We start from the raw sequence: 16,728 nt of genomic DNA, 5'->3' as shown, positions 1-16,728 counted from the left end.
TAAAAATAAAATAAAAAGTTAAGCGAAGGTCACTCTGAGGGCAAAGGATCTCGGAGGCGGCAGAGCTCCAGGGGCGTAAGACGCGGTGAGCAGGCGGTCAGACGGGCCTCGCCGCGGTCTCAGGGCCTACCTGGCTTCTGGCTCCACGGGCCGGGCCACCCAACCTCCAGGGTCTTCAGAGTAGGACGGGGGTGAAGGTTTTCCCTTCTGGTGAAGAGGCGTTCGTTCTCCTGTGAGATGCTCTCAGAGAAACCCTGTCCGCAGAGAAAGCGGATTCGGCCCAGGCGAAGCCGGGTCTGTTCAGACCGACGGAGGAACGTCCTCGTGGTGTGGAGAGGGACTCCCGGGGCCCGCGACCTTCCCGCCTTTACTCTCGTCTCTGAGGACAAGTGTCCCGTGCTGTCCAGGGCCAGTTCCGCCTCAGGAGCCGCTCGCCGGGCCCCGGCCGCGGCCTCCCCGGGAGAAGGCTTCGGCGCCCGCGCTGTGGTCAGTGGGAGCTCGGTGACCGGCTCGCCGGGGTCCGGGTGTTGTGGGTGACGCATCTCGCCCACACCGTGCACCGGGACGTGTCAGTGCTGTGGGACCATGAGGGTTGTGTCCCACGGAGGCACTAACAGTTCACCACTGCTGTTTGCTCTGTCCTGTCCGGACAGCTGTGGAGACCCAAACACGTTCACAAACGTCCTTTCCCTCAAAGACTTTGCAGAGTCGTGAAGACGTGAGCCAGGAGAGGCCCCGTGGGCGGCCGTGGGGGTGGCTGGCGTGGAAGGGGGTGTGGGGGGGTGCATGGGGGCCGGGATCCCGAGCCCGGGTGTGGTTCCAGCCTCTGCCCCCAGCCCAGCATCCCCCCCCCCCACCCCAGACACCAGGGCTCTGACCCCGACCCCTGGGGGGTCTCATGCCCACCAGTGACACTGACGGGGGTGCTGGGGGCTGGGCTCGGTGCTGCTCTGGATTCAACTGCAAACGTGCAGGCGCATCTGTTTAAACTTCGGCTGGGACGCCCTTTCCTCGCTGGCCCCAGATCCTCTCACTAAGCGAATGCATAAAAAATCAATTTTTGTGTCTGTATTCTGTATCTTCCTGCAAAGACTCACACAGCAGTTTACAGAGGGATAGAGCCGGCCCCGGTTCTAAATTGATTTGGCTGCATTAGATACAGTCCTCCTTCCTCCAACATGACTTTTCAGTTATGATAAAGCCCAAAGATTGCTTTTCACGCCTCTTTTGGTTGTAGGGTTCTTTCTGGACTTCTTAGGGTGCTCACGGCTAAACTGCCTGGTGGGTTGACTCCAAAGTAGCCAGACGGGAAGTCAGGACCCCCGTGAACCCGGGGTTTTGATGCATGTCTTTGTATGTGAAGGACCCTCGGGGCCTGCTGCTAACTTGCGGCTGGAAGAAAAGGGAAGGAGGAGATCTTTCCTCCTGTTCCCCCGAGGGCCAGAGCACCAAGTACAGAGCTTTCTGGACGTTTCCTGGGGCCACAGCGCTGGGCAGGGACATCAGTGCCAGTGGAGGGGACACCGGACCGGGGGCTGTCACAGGCCGGGACTGCCCACCAGGCTGCTTCCTGGGACTCGGCTCTGGAGAGAAACCATGTCCCCTGGGACGAGGGGTCGACTGGCTCTCCTGTCATTCACGTCCTTAAAGTGTCCGAGTCCTTTAGGAAGATGGCATGAGCCTGGGACCCCAGGAGGGAACGGGGCCAGGAGGAGAGGGCTCTCCCTACTCCCCCCTGCTCTCTCACACACGTGCGTGCACGCACATATGCGCACTCACACGCACACATGCACACACTCTATAAGGAACTGGTTCACGCGGGTGTGTGGGCTGGGAGGTTCAAGATCTACCTGGCAACCTGGTCACCCAGTGGGGGCCGATGGCGTGAGCTCTGGTCTGAGGATGAGTCTGACAGCGGGAGGAGGTCAACGCGCCAGCCTGACGATGTCTGGCAGAGAGACTTCTCTCTTACTCAACCTTTTGTTCTATTCGGGCCGTCAGTAGATTAGATGAGGCCCACCCACGTCAGGGAGGGCCGTCTGCTGTACTCAGTCTACCCACTCACGTGGTGATCTCATCCAGAGGACCGTGTGACCAGATGTCTGGGTGCCGTGGCCCGGTCACGTTGACCCATAAGGTGGACAGTCACACGGACTGTCCCTTGTGCGTACACGCCACGTTCTGAATTGGATTTAGGAGGAATGGCCAGGAGGTACCACCTCCCAGGGCTTGTTAAAAAGGAAAGTACCCTTTTCTGTCTTTCCCCCAAAAGAAACATATCAGAAATCACCCGGGAACTCTCTCCTCCCGCCTAAGCTGTGGCCGCTCACTTCCAAAGCATCCGCAGGATTTGGAGCCCGGACGGCAGGCTGCCAGGACCCTCCGAGCAGGCCCCCCCCGTCCCCAGTGGGTGTGCGTCCGGTGGGCTGACCCCCACGTTGCAGAGGACGGCTCTGTGGAGAAGCAGCCCCGGCTGGGGACCGACCCACCGGGGGTACTTTGGAAAGTGGCGTCTCGAGCTCTGGCAGGCCGTGAGAAGCGACCGTCTGGCTCGGTGGGGTCAGTGGTCCGGATGAAGAATGGTCTCTTACGCCATCCCGTCCTCCGACCTCGGTCCCTTCACCTGTTCTCACTCCCTCCTCTGTGTCGGCGGCTGGGCCCGTCCAGCGGCGTCCTGATCCTCAGACCGTTGGAAACGGAACGACGCAGCGGCTGGTCCCTGGGAGGCAGCGGACAGGGCGGCGGTTTTTGAAGGGAAGGATTAGTAAGGAGAGCACAGAACGGGGCCCGTGAGGAAACTGCGTCCTCGCAGCATGGTTCTCTCGTTAATTACGAGAGCAGGAGTCCTTCTGACGGATCACGGATGCTCAGCTCTCCCCTGGGGGATCTGTCCTTTTCTCAGAGACAGCGGCTTCCTGGCTGGGGCAGGGAGGTGTGCCGGGCCGAGGGGTGGGTGCCTATGACGGGCAGTCGGTGTGGCTCCCTGGTTAGTGGGTGTGAGGGAAGCATGTGGCTCAGCCACATCCCCACCCGCTCTGGCCCTACACTGCAGAGGCACGAAGGGGGAGGTGTGTGCAGGTGCAGGTGGGAGGAAGGTCGTCAGGAAGTAAGGAACTCTGTCCACGCGGGTTGGGAGAAAGGAGGGGCCGGGAGGGTGTTAGGAGAGAACCGGTCTGTGCTGGGGGAGAGCCCTTCACGCCCACCTCACCCGCGGAATACCTCTTCCAGCCATCCATCCATCCATCATCCATCCATCCATCCATCCATCGTCCACCCACCCATCACCCATCCACCCACCCATCCATCTCCCCTCCCTCCCTCCCTCTCTCCCTCCTCCATTAGCAGCACCTGTGGAATGCCCCTTACTACACAACATGCCGGGGGCTGAGGAGGTGAAGAATAAGACACAGCCTCCCCTCCCCGCCCCCCCCCACCCAGAAGTTCACAGCGCAGCGGGGGAGGACGTGAGGTAGACCACAACGCTGCCAGGGTGAGGAGGACTCTAGGAGAGGTGGGCACAGGTTCCCTGATGGGAAGAGAGGCTCCTGGTCAGACTCTGAAGGCGGAGGGATGGTTCCCGGGGAGGCACCCCTGAAGCCAGTCCTGGAGGGTGGACACGTTTTGGGGACCATCCTTCCCTCAGTGGGTTTTCCGGGAGACCCCCTTCCTGCCTCAGTGGAAGATGAGCCCCCCTCCCCCCCACAGGGCTGGACCCCCTCCCCTGCGCCTCCCCGTCCCTCATCTGTGGACTTTCTTTCTCCCTGCTGCGTGGAGACAGGCTCAGATCTCTTTGATTTTAAGATCTTAATACAATAATAGGAAAGCCCCTCCCGTGACCCTAATGCTTCAGCCGCGGGATGACCCGGGATGGCTTCAGCCGCGTTCTTCCGTGTACACTGAGTGCCTTGGAGGACAAGCCCGGGCTGTCTGCACCCTTCCAGCAGTCCCTTCCTTTCTGCAGTCCCTTCCAGCCTGGCCGCGCCCCCGTGCCCGGTGTGTCTCCTGCCCTTGCCCATCCGCCTGCCTGCCTTCCTTCCTGTGTCCTCCTGGCCTTCGTGGGTGCCGCTGTCTCAGCCGTGTGCCACGTGGCTTCCTCTCACCGTCTGTTCCCAGGAGGCCACCCAGCTGTGCTTCCAGCTGCCGTCTGTGCGCAGACATGCGGCTCAGACTTGCTCCTCCGGCTGGTCACCCCCACCTTGCCTGGGTGTCTCCAGACCCAGATTCTCCGTACCCCCCTTTGGCCCCAGGTGGTTTTCACCGCGTCCCGTCCCCCTGCATGCAGGCTCAGCGCCAGAACCTGGGGCCATCCTAGATGCCTCCCTTAACTCGTTCCCCTCACCCCTGCTGCCATCCCTTCCGTCCCTGAATTTGCGCTTCTGCGTCCGTAGTATCTCCTGCGGCCTCTCTGCGCCACTCCTGCCTCTTCTGGCCTGTCATTTCTCACCACGACTGCCGCAGTAGCTTGAGACTCCACATGCCTCAATTGCTGGCCCTCCCAGGAGCTGGACTGGCTGCCTCAGAGCCATTTGGAGAGCCTTCCAGAAGCACAGCCCTTTGCCCCCCACCCTGAGAGCACCGGGATCCATGAGTCTGCCTTTCACAAACTGTCCCTGGATCCTGACATAACCTGGTACCTGGGAGTTATTTCTGATGGTCTTCCTGCCTCCTGCCTAGTCTGTGCAAGTCTGTCCTCTGCCTGGGTGAGGAGAAGTCATTCGGAGACACGCGTCTGGTCCCCGTTATTCCTTTGTTCAAGCTCTCAGTCCCTGGGGTTAATATCCAAAGTATATGAGGAACTCACATAACACCAAAAAAAAAAAAAAACAAAAAAAACAAAAACCCAAACAATCCAATTAAAAAATGAGCAGAGGACATGAACAGACATTTCTCCAAAGAAGACATCCAGATGACCAACAGATGGATGAAAAGATGCTCAACATCACTCATCCTCAGGGAAATGCAAGTCAGGCCGCGATGAGCTGCCGCCTCACACCTGTCAGAATGGCTCAAATCAACAACGCAAGAAACAACAGGTGTCGGCGAGGATGTGGAGAAAGGGGACCCCTTGTGCACTGGTGGTGGGAATGCAAACTGGTGCAGCCACTCTGGAGAGCAGTGTGGATGGATGTGCCTCAAGAAATTAAAAATAGAAATGCCATGTAATCCGGTAACTCTACTACTAAGGATTCACCCATAGAAGATGAAAACACTAATTCAGAAGGACACTCGCACCCTCGTGTTTATTGCAGGGTTATTTACGATCGTCAAGCTACAAACAGCCCCAGTGTCCACTGACCGATGAATGGACAAAGAAGTGGTATACACACAACGGAATATTACGCAGCCACAAAAAGAATGAAATCTTGCCATTTGTGACAACATAAATGGACCTTGAGGGTGTTATGCTCAGTGAAATAAATCACAAAGAGAAACAAATACTCTAGGATTTCGTGGAATCTAAAACACAAACGGTGCAGAGCACACATGTGGTTGCGGGAGGAGGGGGGTGCAGGGAGCAGCGCGGGGAGAGCGGGTCCGGGGAGAACAGTCACAGCACTGTGAGTACGATCAGCTGTGCTGTCACAGTGATGTGTGGTGAAGATGTGTGGTGACGACGGCAGCTCCGCTCATGTGACCACAGCCTCACATGCACACTGCGGGCTCACCGTGTTGTGCACCCAACACTAATGTGACCTCGTGTGCCAGCTGCAGCTAACAGCACAGGACTCCGTTCCTGCCCTGACACCCCGCTGCCCCCCGCCCCCCCCTCCCTCGGCAACCAAGCCCTGGGCTCCCTCAGCTGTCCTCTCTGCCTCCTGCCCCGCCCCTGGCTCCACCTCCCGCCACGCCCCTTCTGGCTCCACCTCCCGCCACGCCCCCTGCTCCAGCTCCTCCTCCCGCCCCCCACCCAGCTCTGGCTCCGCCTCCCACTCCGGCTCTGCCTTCTGGCTCCGCCTTCCCTTCCCTCCACCCCACCCCCTGCACCTCGGCTCTGGCTCCTCCCCCTTGGCCCGCCCCTGGCTCCGCCTCCCACTCCAGCTCTTCCTTCCAGCTCCACCCCCTGCTCTGGCTCCTCCTCCTCCCGCCCCTCCCAGCTCCACCTCCTACCCCGCCCCACAACCCTGCCTCTCACCACCTGCCTGCCTTCCAGTTCCGCCTCCTGCTCCGCTCCTGACTCCGCCCCCAACTCCACCTCCCATTGTGGCTCCGCCTCCCGCCCCACCCTCGGCTCCCGCTCTGCCTCCTGCTCTCTGCTTCCTTCTTGCGCCGAAGGTCCCCCTGGACAGGACACCCCCACCCCACAGCGACCCAGAGGCCCATCCCCCCTGGCTGGCGGACAGCTGCTCACCAGGCCCTCGCCTGCCCCTTGCCACCCCTCCCTGGCCGCCTGGGGCTGTTGGACTGCAGGCAGTCGACCTGAGCAATACTTTGAGGCGACCGACTGTGTGCTTTCCTTCCAAGTGAAGACAGGACCCCATCATTTAAGGACACTGTGCTGCCCTCCCTGCGGGCACCTGCCAGGTTTCCCCTCTGCTCTGACACCTGCACAGTCTCTCCCTCCAGCTATAACGTCTGCAGACCCCCGGACACCCGCCCACTGCCTCCTCGCTTGACCTGGCCCTCCAGGGTCACCTCAGTATGCTTCCCTTCCCCAACACGGTTCATTCATTCTTCAAACGTCTGGGTAGCTCTTTCTGTGCAGGACCGGGATGGACTGTGGGCCGCAAAGATGAAGGGCTCACAGCTCAGCACAGACCGTGCTGTTCCCCACACTGTTCCCTGCAGGGCTGGTCTCATGGGTTAGGAAGCCACCAGGACCTCGGGGAGCCTCCAGGAGGCCTGGCACAAGGGAAGGAGCAAAGGGCAAGGGGCGGGGAGGGGAGGGGAAGGGGCGTTCACTGCTCGGGCCAACCCTGCCAGGACGCCATCCCGGCCTCCCCGACAGCGTTGTTCTGTCCCTGGAGTGTCGTCAGTATGTCCTGCAGGGCCTGGCTCAGGTTCCACCACCCCCTTCCCGTCTTTGTTCTGTGGCTTCAGCTTCTCCAGCCTCCACAAAGGGTGGGGTCGGTCACGAGGACTCCCGCCAGCACCGTCCCGAGTCACAGAGAGGGCTTCTATTCTCGTCTCTCGTGCTGTGTAGCCGCGTGGCCACAGTGTGTGGAATGACAGTGTCTGTCCCTGACGTGGGCAGGCCCTCGGCGTCCGGGGGATGCATTCAGAGGCACCTTTTCTTCTCTCTGTCAATGTAGGGTTCGATGGCCTTCAGGCGTGCACGGACCCAGGCGTCCCCGAGAACGGCTTCAGGACGCCCAGCGGAGGGCTGTTCCCTGAGAGCTCTGTCACCCAGTTTCACTGTGAAGACGGGTTCAAGCTGAAGGGCTCCACAAAGAGACTGTGCGTGCGACACCCTAACGGCACCCTCGGCTGGATCCCCAGCGATAAGCCCGTCTGTGCGCGAGAAGGTAAAGTGCGCACCCTGCCCGCCCCGTCCGGGCAGGCCGATACCCCGGGCCGCGCCATCCGGCCCAGCCTGCATGCGGATGGGAAGGCGGTGTGGCCAGGGCTGGGGCCCGGGATGAATTCGCCCCCGTGGCAGGAGGGACCCTGTTCCTCCTCCGCCCCAGTTCCAACCCCACTCGTCACCGTTTTCGTCCGTGTGAGCGAGCGGCTGGGAGAATGAATGTTAGAGCCGCTCACTGTGCGCAGCCTCGGTCCATACGGAACACACGTTTTGGACACGAGCCACGTAAGGAGGGAGCACCGCAGGGCCAGCCGACCTGGCGGGCATTTGTTTCTGGCAAGTATCCTGCTTGAGACGCGGCAGTCACTTACCGTTCGCGCCAGCCCACGCCTGCTGGTCGAGACGGCTTTGCTTGTAGGTGCGTAGGGTCCGGAAGGGAGCCCTGGGTGCAGCTGGTTGGGGAGGCGCGATGCGGTTTGTGTGTCTGAGGCCGGCAGAGCCTGGGTCTCTCGGTTCAGTGTCCGTCGTTGATTTTGGTTTATCACGGAGCTGTCACCATGGCATGCGGGCTGGTACTCTGAAGGAGGCGAGATCCTTCTTGTGAACGTCTCTCCATAGCTGACTTGGGGAGGCCTTGACGGGGCACCGGCTCAGCCCTCCTGGGGACTGCAGCCTGCCCCCAGAGTTCGCCCTGCCCTGGCTTTGAGTTTCAAGGTTTTTTGTTTTTGTTTTTGTTTTTGTTTTTTTAAAGAGAAAAAATTAGCGCAAAGAATTAGGGTGAAATAAGTCAGAGAAAGACGAATACCGCGTGAGTTCACCTCCGTGTGGATTCTAAAGAGCAAACCTGACGAATAAACGGAACAGAGGAGAAACAGACCCCCCGACAGAGAGAATCCCAAGCAGGCTCTGAACCCTGAGATCATGACCTGAGCCGAAACGAGGAGTTGGACGCCTCCTTGAGCCACCCAGGCACCCTGTACATTCAGATTTTCTGCTCCCGTGCAGCCCGTGCAGGCTATGGTTTCCATAAGGTTCTACTGATTAAAAGTGTGTTTGGTTTGCAAATCCTGACTTTCCTGCCAAAATCTGTGCCCTACGGTCTCAGTGTTTAAAATCTGGACAAGCTCAGGAACATCTGAGGGCAAAGAGGACACGTGGGCTTCGTGGTTATTGCCCAGAGATGGGGAGTCCTTTCTGTATTTCCGTCCTGGGGGGGAGAAAAAAAAGATGGCCCCTTTCCAGGCCTCCATAAGCACGTAGTCTGTAGTAATTCCAGAAAGGGAAGGAGCGTCTGCTGTGGACAGCCCCAGGTGTACGGGGAGGGCCGTGCTCCTGGGGTGCCCCGGGGACCGCCAGCCTTTCCTTCCACAGCCGAAAATAAGACCACCCTTTCCACAGAGGGTCCAGACATCGTGTTGTGCTCTCAGGATCGGTTCAGAGAGTTCGGAAGAACAGAAACCACCTTTCTAAGTAGCAGCCGTTTCTCAATAATAATGGTAACCTTGGGCTTTGGGAGACATGCGGGAAGGGGTGTCCTGTGCTGCTGCGACGGTGGAGACGTGCGTCGCTGTTCGTGGAACGCGGGGGCGGGGGCACCGTGGGTGTCCCACAGAGGCGAGAACGCGGAACCGTTCTCCGCTGAGGTGTGCGTGGCCTCCCGCCCCGGCCAGGACTGTGCCGTGCGGATGCCAGGCTGCTGAATTCCTCGGTTCCCTCCGTCCGGGCGTCAAGGTGCTGAATTTCGGGCGGTAGTAGTAACAGGGGTCAGTCACCGCGTTCAGATAAGCCCTCAACGCTGAGAAGCACTTTCGAGGGGGCAGCCTTCCCGGTTAGGAAGGTGAGGCTCAGAGAGGTTCGCTGGCTTTGTCCCGGTCACATAGCAGACGTGCAGGCAGCAGGCTTGGAGCCGTGGGTTTTCCCCTGTGAGGTCGTGTCACGGAGGCCACTCACAAGGACGCGTGGTTACTACAGGTGGCGGTGTTGGTGCTCAGGGCGGAGGGACTCAGAGGAACGTAGGGCCCAAACCCCGCTTCTGATCTGGTTTTTGTCGGACCCAAAGAGAAACCGAGAGCCTTCCCGGAGTTAAATGGCGATTTAGGGACAGACCTGGTCCAGCCCCTGGTCTTGTCGCTGTCACCTGGACCCCTCCCGGGCTGTCACGCTGGCGGCCAGTCCTGCCTGAGATGCGGATTTTTGAAAAGTAGGTTTAGATGCAGGAAAATGCGTTGTTATCCTGCTACAAGCGCCCTACAGAAGCGAGGTGGCACCTCCCTGGCTCGCCCGGATGCCCGCTGACTCTTCACCGTGCTCCACCTCAGCCCCGATTCCAGTCTTAATCGTTCCCTCCAAGAAAACGACCGAGTTTCAGGTTTGGACTCATGGGACTGATCGCGTAGCCGGTGGAGTTTTACGGCACTGAGACCTTCCACCCTACAGATGCAGAGACGTCCTCTCCAGGCTGGTTCCGAGAGACCGGAGCCCCCACGGCCCGAAGCAGAGCTGAGGACGGTCACTGTTCAGGGAGCAGGGGAGGCGGCGGTGTGGTGGAGGGGACTGAAAACACACCCCACGGGTGCAGGGCGGTGATGTGGTAAGTCCAGAGCCCAGGGGACGGGGTGAGAGCCACCGTTGGGCCTCTGCTCAGGTCTGCTGGGGGACACCTGCCCGCGGGTAAACAGCCCTCGCCCAGTTCTCACTGGGGGTGAAGGCTGACTTTGCCTGAAGCCACCTGACGAACCCTTACTGGACTCGTGTCAAACCAGGACGCGGAGAGGCCGTCCCTCCCCTGACAGGGGCAGGGTCAGTGTTGTGACTCAGACGGCGGTTTGCACACGTAAGGAAGGAGTGTGTTTAGAAGATCAGTACCCAAATGAGACTACAATAAGAGTAATTCGAATCTACTTAGGTTATGAGAAAATAGCACATGGGGGCTGGGGGGGGGGGGGGGGGGGGGGGATCCGCCTGCGTCTTGCCCAAGCGGACGTGCCACCGGTATTCGTGGAAACAACGGCCGGGCAGAGTCCTCTCAGCGCCCTGGCATTGTTACACCGGCTGTGCGGTTTTCAGATGGAGAATGGCCCACAGGTCCCGGCTGGGGGAGCCCAGGTTACCAGGCCGCGATCTACACTTTCTGCCCAGGCCCCCCCTCCCTTAGGACGCTCATCCGGGAGGGCGTTTAGGACGTTCACGAGAGTCAGACGGCAGGTTGTAGCTTCGGGTGGATGCAGCTCTTTGTTCAGACAAGCTGGTCCTCGTGCAAAACCACAACCTTCTCTTTTCCGCCTGCGGCTTCTCTGCTGGAGGCTTTGGAGGCAGACGGACCCGTGCGTGTTTACGCAGCAGGGTTTAGATGCTAAAGGAGCTGTGATCTGCGTGCGGCCGGACACGGTTCTCTTGTCCCCGTAGCGGCTCCGTGGATGGTCACGGTCACGCCGACGTCGGTCTCAGGCAGACGCACAGCGAGCAAACCAGATGGGCGTCCGGCAAATGAGGCGTCACAGGTCTCAGACAGGTTCACACGGGGCTCGTCCCGAGCAGGCGCCCAGACCGCACCTCTGGGGCGCCTTCCTGACAAGGGTGCAGCCAGCGGAGGCGCTGTGACCCGGACCGTGGGGGGGACCCTACCTGTGGCCGGCCGGGTGGTTCCTTCTGCCCCAGGAGGAGCGGGGGTGCGTGGGGACAAAGGGTTGTTCGAGCTGCACGTGCACGTGCCCCGAAAGTGCCGCCCCTGTCCGGAGACCCCCAGGGCCTTTCTGGCCATGAGTACGACTCCTGGAATGGCCAGGGGGGAGGGGAGCCTCGTGGCCCTTGTAGGCGGGAGGCCGGGGCCCACGCTCTGCACGCTGGCCGGGCTCCCGATGCGCTTTGTCTGCTCGTCTGCGGGGCCCCCGCAGCCTTAGGCCATCTGGGTAAGGTTTGCATCCCTCAGGTGGGCGTTTGCTGAGAGTACTCACGCTGAGCAACTTCGGGTTTCTGGGTCTTTGTGTGGCTTTTCCTGACATTTCGGCTGTAGGCGCGTTTGGCTGAAGCCATTCGGACTCATTCACCCCCTGGAAAGCACGTGTAAACCCTCCCGTTTTTCCTATTGGCTTGGTGAGCTTTTTATCGACATGCGCTTTTTATAGTGACGATGAGATGCCCACGTGGGGACACCACGTGACGTGAGCGACACGGGCAGGTGGCGCAGCGTGTGGTCAGCGGAGGACCATCTGCTTGCCGACGTGGACACCAAGGGGAGCGCCGCCGTGCTGCTGCGAATGCTCTTGACCTCACCTCTGGCGCCTGTTCCCCGGCTGTCCCTTGGCGGTGATGTGGTGTGGACGGTGCCCGTTTCTCCCCGCAGTGTCGTGTGACAACATGCGTGAATGCTAACACCAGGGAAGCTCACCTGAGCCTTGGTGCCCAGTGTTGTCCCTGGGGCTCGGCCACGCAGGCTTGGTTGACCACTCACGGGGCTCGGCCTCCAGCTCCCCAGAGGCCGAGTGGGTCCACAGGGACCCAGGCTCCCCAGCCTCAGTCACACCGTCAGCACAGAGCGTCTGCTGTGGCCTAGAGGCTCCCGGTGGACACGCTCGGCTCAGGGAGGGCACTAGGGATGTCATGACCCAGGACCCGAGGCAAAGACCGAGCCTCTCTTTGGGTCGGGTAATCCCTCGGTGTGCGGGCCACAGCCGTGCTTCAGAAGCTCTGGGAGCTGCACGTCGCACGAAGCCAACCCCAGATCCCCGCCCTGATCTGCAAGGTGCCGTGTGGTCTGGCCTGTCTGTGTTTCAGACACGCCAACACCCGGCTGGTCCCTGTGCCCAAAACCTCCGTCTCCCGGATCCGCACAACTGAGTCCTTCTTGCCGCTGGGCTGTACTTAACAGATGTCCTCTCCTCAGGGCGCCCGTCCTGTCTTCCCAAATCCGGGGGGCCCTTGGTCAGTGTCCGTGTGACCTTGGCACCTGCTCGTCAGAGCCACCATCGTGCCCGTCGCGCTCTAGCTCACACATCTGCTCGTTTGTTAGCGGTCGCTCTGCACACAGCTGCCACGAGGTGCTGTTCCCGACCGTCTCTCTGTGCCCAGCACCCGGAGCGGGACTCAGCAGCCCGCTGCTGAGTGCGTGAGCGAGCCAGCGAATGGGACAGATGGGCGAGTAAATAAACGGTACAGATGCCGGTGTAAACAAACCCAGAGCCCTGCACAGCAGGACTCCCAGAGGCTGTGCTGCGCGGCCGTGAACGGGGGATCTCGAGTGCGTGCTACCAACTCAGTTCCCGGAAGCACTTTTTGGCGAGCACTGGTGTCTGAAGTTGGCGTTTTAGGGAATCAAATCCGTTTTCACACGGAACCAACACTTAAAAAGGGAGTAAGTCTAGCATGTGGTGCGCATTCTTAAGACTTTTTTCCTTTTCTGCTCCGTTCTTTAGGACCCCCGTGTGCTAACTTCTTTAGGACCAGTTAATCTGTTCTTCGGTATAAATGCAAAACACCGCCTGAATATCCCCTCCTTCATCTGCTGACGGTATTAAATCCTTTGCCCCAAAGCAGGACTCACTCTCGGTGACGGCAGGCGGGTGAAGTTGATTTCTGGGAGGGAAGCCTTTGATAATCTCTCGGTTACATCCCTGAAGTGTCCATTTGAGCGCTGTCTACGGAGGGTTTGATCGTTGACCCCATTCTGCACGACACAATCAATACTGATGGACCTGTGTTCACAGTCCTTGGCAGTGGTGTTTTTATAGCGGCTTTTAAAAATCCTTGCTGCCTGCTGGATGCGTTTGTGCTATAGAAAACCTGTGCTTTTTCCATTTGAAACCAGCACTGATGAAGATTACATTATTTTCAGACACTAAAGATCCTGGCTCATCTGTTTCCACAGAAATACTGTCCGTAGCCATTTACGGGTACCGTTGGCTGGTTGGGGCACACGCACTTCTTCAGCGGGGACGCTGGGCACCAGACGCTGTGGGTAAAAATTCAGGATGGCTCTGTGTGCCATTTGCTCCTGTCGAGGTGTGGTTTAGGGTTTATTACAGCTTGTCTGTTTCGCTTCTGTCCTTTGTCCCAGCACAGCCCTGCTTACGGGAGCTCAGACTGCAGCCTCCAGCCCTCCGGTCGGTGGGCGCCCCATCCCCCAGCAGTCGGTCCTCCACCGCGCCCCGTGGTGACCCCTCTCTGAGCAGAGGCTGGGAGGCTATGGTTCCCTGTGACCTGTGTGTCACATGCCCTGTCTGTGCCCCGGCCCCTGCCTGTGGACACGGGCCTGTAGTCGGGAGTTCAGAGCCCTCTGTGTTACCGACCACCTCGCCGAGAGACCGTGAGGCTCCTTCCCTGGTCGGCCAGTGTCCCCATGCCCTCGGTGCCCGCGGACTTTACTCCCTGCAGCTGGCTGCCTGCTGAGCACAAATTCCAAGTCGGTCGTGGAAATGGCTGTTCCGTCACGTAGATTCCTGCCGCGGGGTCGATTTACGGCGAGGTTTTATAGGCGGGTGCCTTGATGAATGTGTTTGTGTCTGCTGTGAATGATTCCTGCATCGTGATACTGAAGACTGATGCACGTTTTCCATTAAGAAGGCACCAGTGGTCTGACTGCGTGACGCCGGCCAGGGTTCTTCCGGCACTGATTCCGGGGGGACTCGGCTGTTCTGGTGGGAGACTGTTGGTTAAACTTGAGCAGCTGAAGCCCGTTGCCACCATCCAAAGTTCAAAGCCAAGAGGTCAGATTGGAGGCAGGACAGCGTTTCCAGCCAGATGGCCTCTGCTGAGATCCCCAGGCCCAGGGAAGGCCTGGTGGGCGGGACCCCGGGGGCTTCACGGTCCTGTTTCCCAGGGCGTTTCTTCTCTGCCAGACGTGTGGGGAGTCTAGAAGAGCAGAGTGGACGTGGGAGGAAGCCGGTGGCACAGTCCCTGCTCTCGAGAGGAGGGCAGAGCCGGCTGGCGAGCCTTGACTTTGGTGGCCGTCCCTCGGAACCCCGGGCCCTCGAACCCCCGTCTCTGGGAGCCCCCGGCCCTCGGAGCCTCTGGCCCTTCTCGGCCAAGGCTCTCCGGCGCTGACCTTCTGCGGTCAGATTCCCGGTGCTCCCTGTGCACCCAGCCCCACACCAAAGCTCTGGGCCGCCTTCCGCCGCCTCGGGCCTCAGAGCTGACAGTTCGGAGCTTCGCGGGCCCGGAAGGTCCGGGTTTCTGTTGACGCTGTTCCAGCCGTGTGGGGGTCCAATAAGAACCGTCATAACAAATTCCGAAGCTTGGAGCGCAACCCCCCGTAAGGCAGGGCCTCCTGACTCTTGACAGTGGGATAAACCTCTCGCTCGGGCGCGTGTGAGTCGGAGGCACGGCCGGCTGGCGGCTGTGCGCTGAGCTGGGAGGAGACGGCGCTGGAGGCCCAGGGTTAGACGTCACTCGCTTTATTTTATCTCTTGATCATCTGCTGTGTGCACCCCTTGTTCCTCGGGCCCTCGTTCGGGCGGCCCGTCCCCTCCCGACCTCCGCACCGCTCCAGTTGCCCCCTTGGGAGGCAGTGCTGGCGGCCACACGTGCAGGGAAGGTCGGTGGGAAGTCCTGGCAGGTGCAGTCCTGCCTCGGCCCCTCTTTTCCACCAGGCGTATCTTCTGTGCCCCACAGGCCGAGGCTGCGGGCCATGGGGGGGGACCACCACGTGGGCGGCGGCGTGAACCCCCAACTCTTGTGTTTCTTCACTCATTTCCACAATCACCGAGAGCTCACTGTGTGGTATCGGGTGTCACAGGCAGGAGATGAAGTTGCTTTCGTGGCTGGATCCCCCTTCCTATGTCCCTCCCCGTGTCCCTCTCGTGTCCCTCCCCCTGCCCCTCCCGTGTCCCTCCCGTGCCCCTCCCTGTGTCCCACCCTGTGTCCCTCTCATGCCCTCCCGTGTCCCTCCCTGTGTCCTCTCCCGTGTCCCTCCTGTGTCTCTGAGAAGCAGGCTGTGCCGCTCGCGGGCACACCTGAGCCCCGAGTGGAGCCTGAGGCCGGGTCTGGGAAGAGGAGTGAAGCTGGGAGCCATGAGCGGTGTGAGTCGGGTTGATAACGTGTCCTGTTCACGCAATTGCAGATTGCCGCGTCCCTCAGGTGGAAGATGCTGAGATCCATAACAAGACCTACAGACAGGGAGATAAGCTGATCGTCACCTGTCACGACGGGTTCAAGATCCGTTACCCCGACCTTCACAACATGGTTTCGCTGTGTCGCGATGATGGGACTTGGGACAATCTGCCCCTCTGTCAAGGTGGGTGCAGAGCACGTGTCCCTAACAGGTCGCGGGGACTGCGCTCGGCCCGCACCCCCTGCACTGGGATCGGAGTCCCCGCACCCTCCCTGCAAAAGCATTCGCAGAAATACCTCATTGTTCAGGAGATAAGAGGCTGGCGGCCGGGCGTGAGCTCAGTGATGAATTATTGCATATTCAGTGAAAACAGTATTTACACTCATTTCAGTGGTGGTGAGAACACACTTATGGCTAATCTCACAGAGGCCTCTGTAAGATTACAGAGGATCTTCATAATGCGATCCCTTTTTATAATGCACAAGGATCAGAAAAATAATCAAATTCAGATTTATCCAAACCGCACAGTGAGTATTCCTCGCACTTTTAAAATTGGGCCGACGTCGACCCTGTTTGTGAAAATAAGTCCCCCCATTCACATCAGTTCTGATTTTATTTTTTGACATGTGACCTGGACCGAGGGCCCAAGAGGCCCACGCATAATTCATCATTTGAGGGGAGGGCGGGCCGGGTCCGGTGACGACCAACGTGGGCCCCGCGCGTGGGAGTCCGGCTGGCAGGCTCTGACGCTCTGCGAGCCGTGGTTGCAGATAAGTGGTTTCCTTCCGTGGGGGCTGGAGTCGGGGCCCCTCAGGAGAACGTGGGCGCAGGACTGGAGGACGGGGGACACGCACCCCACCACACGGCAGGGCTCTCCGCGGAAACTCCCCTCACCCCGCGGCTACTCCCCCGCTTTCTAGAGGTTCCCTTTCACACCACGTGAGGACCACGTGCCCCTTCACCAGCTCTTTCGGTCGCGGTTACTTTTTTTAAATGCCCAACGGCAGGGCCCGTGTCAGGGGCTCAGGTGCGGCTCTCCCCGTGCTCGCCCAGCCCCTCCGTCCACCGCCCCACACTCAGGTCTCAGCGCGGCAGGAGGGAGCAGGCCCACCGGGCTGGAGACTGCTGCTTCGTCAGTCAGCCCTGCAGGCCAGCCTCATTCCTCCAGTGGCCTGGTCTGCACCCACCGGCCCTCCACTGGAGCCCCCGCCTGTGCCCCCCC

At 60.0% G+C, this 16,728-nt stretch overlaps 1 protein-coding gene across 1 annotated transcript in view; it reads left to right on the top strand.

Moving 5' to 3' along the window:
* The first annotated feature begins 3,857 nt into the window (after window positions 1-3,857).
* Window positions 3,858-16,728, top strand: part of SUSD4 (sushi domain containing 4) — a 57,470-nt gene continuing 44,599 nt past the window's right edge. Inside the window, exons 1-3 of the mRNA XM_049635311.1 lie at window positions 3,858-3,993; window positions 7,251-7,463; window positions 15,516-15,689. Of these exons, the coding sequence (XP_049491268.1) occupies window positions 3,858-3,993; window positions 7,251-7,463; window positions 15,516-15,689 (523 nt within the window). The remainder of the gene's footprint in view (window positions 3,994-7,250; window positions 7,464-15,515; window positions 15,690-16,728) is intronic.

The sequence above is a fragment of the Panthera uncia genome, chromosome F1 (assembly GCF_023721935.1).
Source record: "Panthera uncia isolate 11264 chromosome F1, Puncia_PCG_1.0, whole genome shotgun sequence".
Classification (NCBI taxonomy): Eukaryota; Metazoa; Chordata; class Mammalia; order Carnivora; family Felidae; genus Panthera; species Panthera uncia.
This window is presented reverse-complemented; position numbering and strand designations above follow the sequence as displayed.